At 32.7% G+C, this 9,945-nt stretch overlaps 2 protein-coding genes across 2 annotated transcripts in view; one reads left to right on the plus strand and one right to left on the minus strand.

Moving 5' to 3' along the window:
• Window positions 1-713, minus strand: part of LOC110426023 (loganic acid O-methyltransferase-like) — a 2,270-nt gene extending 1,557 nt beyond the window's left edge. Inside the window, exons 1-2 of the mRNA XM_021441105.2 lie at window positions 564-713; window positions 6-423 (exon numbers count right to left, since the gene is read on the minus strand). Coding sequence (XP_021296780.1) covers window positions 6-423; window positions 564-656 — 511 coding nt within the window. The 5' untranslated portion in view covers window positions 657-713. The remainder of the gene's footprint in view (window positions 1-5; window positions 424-563) is intronic.
• A 4,680-nt stretch (window positions 714-5,393) lies between these two features.
• On the plus strand, window positions 5,394-6,986 carry LOC110426024 (uncharacterized). Its single transcript, XM_021441106.2, has 3 exons — window positions 5,394-5,511; window positions 6,079-6,194; window positions 6,295-6,986. Exons 1-3 carry the CDS (start codon window positions 5,394-5,396, stop codon window positions 6,937-6,939), a joined length of 879 nt encoding a protein of 292 aa, XP_021296781.1. The 3' UTR covers window positions 6,940-6,986.
• Window positions 6,987-9,945: the final 2,959 nt, after the last annotated feature.

Raw genomic sequence — 9,945 nt, forward strand, 5'->3', positions numbered from 1 at the left:
GGAGTTGATATCTCCAACACTTTTAGGAACTCTAGAAAGCCAGTTCAATGAATTGGATGAGTGCATCAAATGAACAGAGGCTTCAGGAAATAAGCGACCATAAAAAGAACCAGGCACTCCAACAGGAAAGTATCGCAGCGGGGAGGGGAGGGTTCTGAAGAGAGTATTGAAATCATTGTTGATGTGATCATTGAAGAACACTTGGTATTCTAGAGCTTTAGATTCCTGATGCTGCTTTGCGTACTTGCTGTCTATAGCGTCTATGATGTTTTGCACTGCGTAGAATGTGTTAGGCCCAGCGGCACAGCCCAAGTCTGCTATTCCAAATCTGACAGATAAATCCAGAATGGGATCAAATTCAATGTCAAGAAGGTCAGCTATTGCTTCGCTTATAAATTTCTTGGAAGCATCCACTGCTGTCCTCTGCATGGAAAAAGAAGACATCATCATCATGGTGTTTTCCAAGAAAGGTCAATCATTTGTGTACTCAAAATATCTAGGGACCAAAACTTTTCAGATGCAAAAGAGTGTACGGTATAATTTGAAAAATAAAATTTCAGTACCTGGGCGAAGGAGTTACGAGCATAGCTGACTTTCCCATCTCCACCTTTCATTGGATATGATTGTGGCGATACTTTGGTCTCATCAGTAGCCATGTCTCCAAATTTTCTGAAGCTCGAAACTTAATCGTTTAAACAAAGTTGCTGTAGCTGAAGCGTGCAGCACTCAGACGGAACTGTAAGATTTATAGCAAGCAGATGTACATAATGTCAGAAAATGAAAAGTCAGACTGATGCTTTAAGTGACGTGTGATACAAATTAATTATTGCCTTAAAAACTTGATAATTTAATTTGGAAGTTTGATCTTTGAATTTCGAAACCAAATTAGTTTAGTTTATGAGGTGAGAAGAGAATCCTTTTCTTTTGTGTAATAAAATACTTACATATTTGTATATATTCAAATTTAAAATAAATTAAATCATTTGGGGTGTATAAATTCCACGGTCAGACAGCTATCCCAATAAACCAGCTGCTTTAGTAACTAGACATAATTATTAACAACGTAAAGATTGAAAAGTTCATCTCACTGTCGTTTTACGTCTTGGACTATGAACGTGTTCAAAGCCAATCCATAAATTTGATTATTAAAAGCAGAAGTCAACAAGTACAGTGGCTTGGCAATTTTCTACTTGAAATGGTCATGGTCTTCGGAGTTTTTATAGGTAATATTCCAGCATTGCATCTTCCAAATATATGTAGCCATCCTGATCGCTTGAATATAGAGCTACTTAACCAATATTTGTAGCTGTCAGTGTACAAAAAGAAGCACCTCGCCGTGAACATGTCATGCTTCTTTATTAGATTATTATTAATCACATGCCGATGATAACTACACTTTTATTTTATTGTTATTATTATTATTATTTTAATTGAGACTGTTTAGTCTATGTTTCCAGCTTAAAAGATTAGATTAGATCTCCCTAGGGGGTGGGTGGGGGTGGGTTAGCTGCCCAGGCCAATAGGCCGTGTTTAATTCTGGTCAGGTTTGGGTTTTGAAGTTTTTAACTCCAAGCCTGCTTGCCTTGATTCAAAGATATTATTTTTTTAAATGCAAAAATGAATTTATTTTAATAAGCCCCAAAGAAATACCTACAATTAAGGTATACGTCATTGTAGAACATATTAAATTTCTATTAGGGCCCAGACTTAAATTGCCAAGCCACCAACAGCGTTCGTAGGAAACATTCTTTATTGCTCTTCAGAATTTTCTACTGTCTTAAATGGGAGTAATGGAAATTTTCTTCTTTCAAGGCTAAGAGAAATTTAATTCATCCAGTATACCTGATGTTGAAAAGAGAGGAACATGGCTGAGAAAAAACAAGAAAAACATAACAAAGCAAAGCCAAAAGAAATAATTAGAAAGGAGAAGCAGTACTGTAAAGCCAAGCAATGAAGTCCTTGACGACTTTGTGTATGCATGTTTATAATTTAAAAGATATGTACTGTGAGATTCAAGATCCATTTTATTTTTTATTAATGTGGTACAAGACTTCATTACACGAGTTTATTTCGATCTTGATATCTTTTATAAGGATTTCAAGTCGATGAAGAGTTGGATCTGTTTTGATATTATTTGTTACGAGCCAAACATTTTTAATTGAAAAGATATGCTTGATAGGTAACATAATTTATTTTATTTTTAACATAATATATAAAAAAAGTCTTACATTATTCAGAAAAATTCAAATAAGACCTTATATGTATATCGCGTTCAATTTTATTTTGAATCAAATAAATTTTTATATTTTTATTTTCAATCAAATAAACTCTTATTATTAATAGCTAACTTACTCAAATTGTCATTGTCATTTTGTGTCATTGTCATTTTAAGAGAGACTTCTTAACTACTTCCATATCTGAGCTACCAAACTAAACTCTCCGGAATATCCCAATACAAAAGTAACCCATAAACCCTGTCACCTATTCCGAATTACTTTCATTGTCATCTGTCTGAAATTATTATTTTGTGCAAAATAATTATTCTACTTGTATTAATTGTTCCACATGAAGTAATGTTCTATTTATTTTAATTGTTCAGCGTGAAGTAGTGCTTTACTTATAATGGTTGTTCTCATTATTCTTTATATAATGTTACGCGATAAAATGATTTTTTAGAGAATAAGTATTAACCAAAATCAACTATCTACATTTTACCCCCTGCATAAGAATTGATTATTAAAATTAATTCTTATGTATTAATTTAAAAAATTTTATTTTGTACTATAATGTATTATACTGTATCATTTTGAGTAATAATGCCCCTAGGCAGTACCACCTTAGACAGTAACACCTTAACCGGTAATGCTTTAGGTAATAACATGTTACTGTTTTGTGTAAGATGTAATCCCAATATATATATATATATATATATATTTGTAATATTTGATTGATTACGTAATAATTTTTCATATAAATAAGATTTTCAAGATTTTTTTTTTGTAATATTTGATTGATTACATAATAATAATTTTTCATATAAATAAGATTTTCAAGATACAAATAATAAAAATCAATATTTTTTATTAAAAATACTTGATTCTATGTGCTTTATAAATATGAAACTACTATGAACAATTTTCTGCATTCAAATTCAAAGTAAAGCAAAATAAAATTCAAAGTAAAGTTGGTTCTTTTGAGAAAAATTCAGCAAGTAAGTTTTTCTTCTTCTTGTAATTTCTTATTTGATTTGTTCTCTTTTTTTTTAAAAGAAAAATGAATTTCTCCTACTTGTTGCCTCCTGCATGAATTCTTTTTAATTAAAATATAAGAAAAAAATGTATGCACAAGATGATTTATATATATATATATATATATATATACACATTCAAAATAAATAAATTATTTGATTGTGTAAAAAAAATCACAAAGCAAAAATATTTATATTTCAAATGAAAAAAACTGTTGAGATTTATTTATTTATATTTTTAATTGACTTTTTCTCTTGAAGTTTGGTTTAATATTTTTATTTATTCTTAAAATTCTAGATTTGGAGTCACTAGTTTTTGTTTTAAATTTTTTTTAATGAAACATTAGAATAAAAGAAGTAAATAAAGGCTGAGGTAAAAAAAAGTAAACAAAGGTTGACTAACTTGTCTGTTTTTTCTTTTTGATTTATTGGCAACAAAAGCTGCAAGTTGCAGTATTTTTTTATACAAAAAAGAGAGCTTTTTTTTTTGTCTGCAGCAAAGCTGTAAATTATAAATTTCTTTTTAATTTGAGCCTCTATTTATTTTTTTATTATTTTAGTGAAGCACCGCGATCTCTTTTTAATGAAGTGCCGTGAGCTTTTTACAATGAAGAGCAGCGAGCCCCCTTTTTTTTTTACTTTTTTTTTATTATAATTATTTTATTATATATATTAATAATGAATATATCATTTTTGTTATTTATTGTTATTATTACATATATTAATAATAAATATATCATATTGTTATTTTATTTTGTTATTGTTTTATTATTATATGTATTTTTTATATGTTTTTTTAATTGACAAATATATAAATAATAAAGTTTATTGCACATGAATACTAATCTCTTTTTCCATGATCATGTTTGTAGGCTTCTTTTTTCGTCTTCCTCCATCTTATTTTATGCTTAGAACACGCTTCCCTCCGCAGATCCATTATGGTGAGCCTAGAAAGGCTGCAACAACGAAGAAGACCACTACACATGAAAGAAAGAACAATGATTCCGAATTAGTTGCTCCCAAGAAAATTAGAGTAGGAAAGAGTGGTGAAGTTCCTCCTGTCCTTGAAAATTGAGAAGATGAAATTATTAAAGAATGAAGAGAAGATCGTTTTTAGGAAGAAGTTCATGCCAGACAAGTAGACGAACATCCCTCTGAGCCTGTTGGATATTGTTGAAATCGTCTGTGGTTAGAAGCACCTCTTTATAAAAAAAGTGGTATTCCAAGACTATCTATTCTGAAGTTCAGATTTGAACATGGTGAGTTTTCCCTTTCTGCTACTAAGTTAGGCTCTAATTCTCAATTTGTTTATGGTTAGGATGAGTGGGTAAATAAAATATTGAAGAATCCTACTTATGTTAAACTTATCTCGTCTTCTAGGATATTGAATGTTATACGTATCACTTCTAAACTCAATATTCATAAAAAGAAGAAGATGAATGCATGGCGTGCTATTCTTGCAAGGTGGAACACTTTTTCTCATACTATGATTACTGTATGGGGAGAATTTACCTTCACTCTGGAAGATGTACGTGTACTCTTGGAACTTCCTTGTATAGGAAAATATGATTTTCACTCTATTAAACTTTCTAAAGAAAAAGTATGTATTCGAGACTTTTTCTTTGATCTCCTTAAAAGTCTAAGTAAAACTTTGAAGGTTGCATGATTTTCCAACTAGATAGGGGTTTTTTATAAAAAAATTCAATGCTAAGGGAATTGAAATTGGTTTTCCGGAGTACCCAGACCATAAGCATGAGCTAATAGCTTTAATAATTTTTTTGGTTGGCACGACACATACTCCCAAGGTATCCAGATTATGGTATTTCTTCAATAGTTGTTCCTTTAGCAATAAAACTTGTTAATGGAATACGTTTTCCTCTTGCTCCACTATATTAAGGATCTTTATATAAGAGATTAGACTTGTACCAACTCAAAACTATTGAGTCAGCTAGGCGTTATAGAGTTTTGACTTATGTGGATGCTTCCTTCATTCAGATGTGCTTATGGGAAAGGTTTGGTACTAGCGCTCCCATGCCTAATGCATATCCCTTTGCATCTTTTTTCTGTGACTAATCCTTTATCCAGAAACAACTATAGAGCTTGGGCATGGCATGATCGACTACTAAGAGGTAATGTTCTTGAAGTGATGGATGTTACAAAAGAATTCAATCCTAGACCTTATGTGCAGCCTATAAATGGATTTGGTGATCTTGTAATTTATTATGACCTTCAACCTCTACAGTCTAGAAGAATGAGCTCACAAGGTATCAACTTTTGTATATGGGTTCATAGTTCCCAATTACCTTTTATGATTGAGAGTTCTAGTGCTGGTGGAGATAGAAACTTTCATTCTATCGAAGTGTATTCTCTTTATAGAGTGGCACGTCATTTTAGATTTGACCAACCAGCTCCACCTAACTCTTCTTCATCTATCAGCTTTTTTTCTTGTGTTTCTTCATTTCTCATGACAAGACTTCTACTCCGTTTAGATAAACTTAAGAATTGTACTGTCCCACCTTTTAATAGTGTTGGTATCCATACTTCTAGATGGTTTGCTTATTGGAGAGAGTGTCTTGGAGAATGAAAATCTTTTATTGTGCCATTAACTAATCGCATAACTCATCTCTACACTCCTCATGTAAGTAATAATAATATATCCTTGCACTTGATTCCTCTTAAAAAGAAGATATGTATAACTGAAGAAGAAGATTCTGCACCTGGTGCTCCTACTCGTCAATTGAAAGATAAACACACCTATCGAAAAGTAAGTTTATTCTTTTTTTTATTTTCTTATTTATATATATTTTTATATCTTCTCATTTTTTTTTAAGGAGAATCAACAACACGAGTAGATCCTAATTCAGTTGAAGAGGAAGAATCATGTGACTCTGAACATAGTGATGAATCTGATGATGAATCAGTTGATGTTGATAATGTTGAAGTTGAGGTTGAGTTAACTCTTTTTGATGATTGCATTGATTTGGATGTTCTATTTCTAAATCATGTTCAGAGCTCCACTATAAACCAGGTATAAACTATCTCTCCAGGCTATTCGAGATGAGGTTGTTCCTGACACTAAGGCTATTCCTAAGGTTGAAGTTGTTCCTAAGATTACCCCAAATGTTGAGGTTATTCATGATGTTGGAGTTGATACTGATGGTGCTAGAGCTACTCAAATTAACCCTCATGCTTCTTCCTCCATAGTGCTAGAACACAGAGATTCCAATAGTGCTTCTAGCACTCAAGTAGCACATACTGAACAAAGTGGTAAGAAAGTTGACTTTCATGGTTTTCAAATTTTATTAGAGTACACGGAATACTTGAAGCATGTTTTCAATATAGAGGGAGAGTTTTGGAGTACTTCCTTTGTGAAGAATGTAGATGTCATTTGCTTAATGATGGCAGTGATGGATAGAGCTTTAGGCATTTTTCATGCTCCATTAATGTGCACTTCATCTGAAGAATCGCAACAGATGTTACAGGATTTTGATGATGCTTGTAACTTTGGATTCAAGCTTGAATGCCTCAGTGATTGTAGATCTAAAGCCAAGATTTTCCTCAACAAGTCTTCCTTCGAAAAGGAGTTAGAAGACATTGCAACGAAGATAGCTTCAATGAAAAAATGTGAAGCTGAAATACGAGAACAATTAGATGTATTTGCCAATAATAACTCTTCTCTATGGAGTATGTAATTGACTAATCTTTTGCTTTTCCCTTTACTATTTTTTTTTTGAAACTCATTCGCGTTAGTACTTCACTTTTAATATGTCATATTTCTTTTTCTTTTGCAATAATAATAATAATGTTATATTCTTGCTGCGTGCTTATTCACATTTCATATTATTGTATGCGGTCAAAGGATAACTCTCAACTTTTCATCAAGGAGATTAACTCTAACTGAACATGAAGGAGATTATTTCATCCTTTTAATAAGTAAGCATAAAAACTATGGCCAATTTATGAGTATTAAGCTAAGGCCAAAGATGAGCAATGAAGCTTGCAGCCAATAACATAATATCATTACAGCCAAATCATGAGCGATAAAGCTAACGGTTGAAACGTTAATGATAAATTATGGTCAAAGATTGAGCGATATAGCTTGCAACCAATAATATAATATCATTACAGCCAAATCATGAGCGATAAGCTAGCAGTTGAAATGTTAATGATAAATTATGGTCAAAGATTGACCAATATAGCTTGCGACCAATAATATAATATAATTACAGCCAAGATATAAGCAATGAAGCTAGGGCTAAAATAGTAAAGCACAGCTAATATAAAAGCGATAATACTGCGGCTATAATGCCTTTCATTGCGAAGAAGTAAAATATGTATTTTGCATATAACAAAGACTGGAGTTAGAATCTCATACATGATACTTCTTTATATATTGAAAATTGATTGAAGCAGTGATGGCATTGTTCTTCGGATTTATCAATTTGCATTATCCACTCTTATTCACCTCATGAACAAAATATGGTCCTTCCCATTTTGGACTGAATTTAGAAGTTGAGGTTCCTCTTCTAATATGCTCAGCTGCATATAGTACTAGATCACCCTTTTCAAAATTTCTCTTTTTCACTAGCTTGCCATAAGCTCTACTCAACCTCCTTTGATAAACTGATAAGTTCTTCTTTGTTTTATCTCTTCTTTCCTCTAACGCTTCCAATTCTAACATTCATAAAGTATCATTATCATTATCTAAAGCTAATCTTGCAGATGGAACTAGAATTTCTGTGGGTAGTATAGCCTTTGTCCCATATACTAGTGGAAAAGGAGTTGCTTTAGTAGGTACACGCTTAGAAGTCCTATATGCCTATAATGCTACTAGAAGTACATCATGCCACATCTTTGGTTCTTCATGCACCATTTTACTGAGCACTTTGAGTAAAGTCTTATTAAATGCTTCAAGTTGACCATTTCCTTTCGGATAGTAAGGAGTAGACTTCACATGATCCACATCATAAAGAGCAAGTAATTCTTTTACACTAGCATTAATGAATGGAGTACCATTATCTGAAAGAATATGTCTAGGTATGCCAAACCCCTAAATGATGTTTTCCTTAATGAAATTTGCCACCAGTGGACCATTCGCATTCTTCAAAGAAATAGCTTCCACCCATTTAGTAAAGCACTCTGTTGTTGTTAATATCCAAGTATATCCTTTTAAAAGAAGATTGGTAGGTCCAATCAAATCAAACGCCCAAGTATGGAATGGCCATGGAGTAATGATGCTATGAAGTTGTACAACTGGAGCATGTATAGCGTTCCTATAAATTTGACACGGATAACATTTCCTTGCATAATTCACTACATCCACTTCTATAGTAGGCCAATAATACCCAAGATCCAAAAGCTTCTGATAAAGCTTCCTTCCACCTTCATGTTCTCTGCTACTACCTGCATGCACTTCTTCTAATAATGGGTTGACATAAGCTAGGGAAACACATTTCAATGGTGTTCCTACAAATAAGAGTCTGAACAAGTCATTTCCTTTGAGGAAGAAACCTTGAGCTTTTCTCTTGAGCTTTCTTGCATCTTGAAAGTTAGCTGATAAAATTCTATTTTGGAGAAAATCAATATAAGGCCTACGCCAATCACTAGCACTTTCCACAAAATTGCACTCTTATACCTCTAGTGGTTCAGAACATCTAGTGCAAACCCTTTGAAGTTGTAAACCATCTTTAGATATAGATGGCCAAAAATATCATGCTCTTTGGAGTAAGCAGTGTAAAGGTGGTCTTTCCTCCCCACACCATTGCTCATGGGCTATTCTCAATCTTTCTTTTGCCTCTTCCTTAGAAACACATCTGGCTAGAACTCCATTGCTTCCTTCGTGGTAAAGTGTACCATGAATCAGAATATAATGCTTCAAGCTCGAAATAGTAGTAGAATCAGGATTAAGCAGCTCTACTACGATAGGTTTTCACCAATACTCTTTCTTATAAATTGGAGGTTGTAATAGTTCACTAGATGGACATGGGATAGTCCTCTTGAGTACAGCTATAGAAATACTTCGTTTCTTTCTCCGAAATAGAGATTTTAAAAGCCAAAGTAGTAAATGCATCTGTATAACGGTTCATTGTTCTTGGAGTATGTTCACATCTCACTGTTTGAAATTTCTCTAACAAGGACTCAACAGGAGTTCTATAAGAAGCAAGCATTGGCTCTTTCAAGGAAAACTCACCATTAGTCTACTTTACAATAAGATTAGAATCTCCATGAATGCAAAGATTATTTACTCCAATCGTTGTTGCCGCATACAACCCCAAACTAGTGCTTCATACATTTATTGCACATGCTTCTTCATGAAATTCAATTGGAATGGCATCAGGAATAACCTCTTCAAACTGTGATGAAAAATATGCTAACAAATCTGAAAGTGCTTGAGACTTGATAGCTTTTAGCTGAACAACTTATATATCAAACTCTCCTAATAAAAGAAGCCATTTTGCTATTCTTCTAGATAGAGCTCGCTTAGAAAGTAAGAACTTGATGGGATCTGACTTTGTCATAATTATTAGCTTGTGTGCCAAGAAATAGTGTTGAAGCTTTTGAGTTACGTATACTAAAGCAAGATAGTATTTTTCCATAGATGAATAATTCAACTCACTTCTGTGTAAGCATCTACTAAGGTAATACACATGCTTTTCTTCTCTATCCATTTCCTGTACAAGTAAGGCACCAATTGAATA

This window comes from Theobroma umbraticum, unplaced genomic scaffold (assembly GCF_002168275.2).
Source record: "Theobroma umbraticum cultivar Fairchild unplaced genomic scaffold, ASM216827v3 scaffold_12.1, whole genome shotgun sequence".
Taxonomy (NCBI): domain Eukaryota; kingdom Viridiplantae; phylum Streptophyta; class Magnoliopsida; order Malvales; family Malvaceae; genus Theobroma; species Theobroma umbraticum.

What these genes read in the sequence shown, in the direction of transcription:
- LOC110426024 (XM_021441106.2), top strand. Translation starts at nt 5,394, where the DNA reads ATGGATGTTACAAAAGAATTCAATCCTAGACCTTATGTGCAGCCTATA. An exon ending in TAGAAGAATGAGCTCACAAG is followed by an intron (nt 5,512 to 6,078) that starts GTATCAACTTTT and finishes TTTTTTTTTAAG; the next exon opens with GAGAATCAACAACACGAGTA. An exon ending in TTGATAATGTTGAAGTTGAG is followed by an intron (nt 6,195 to 6,294) that starts GTTGAGTTAACT and finishes CTATCTCTCCAG; the next exon opens with GCTATTCGAGATGAGGTTGT.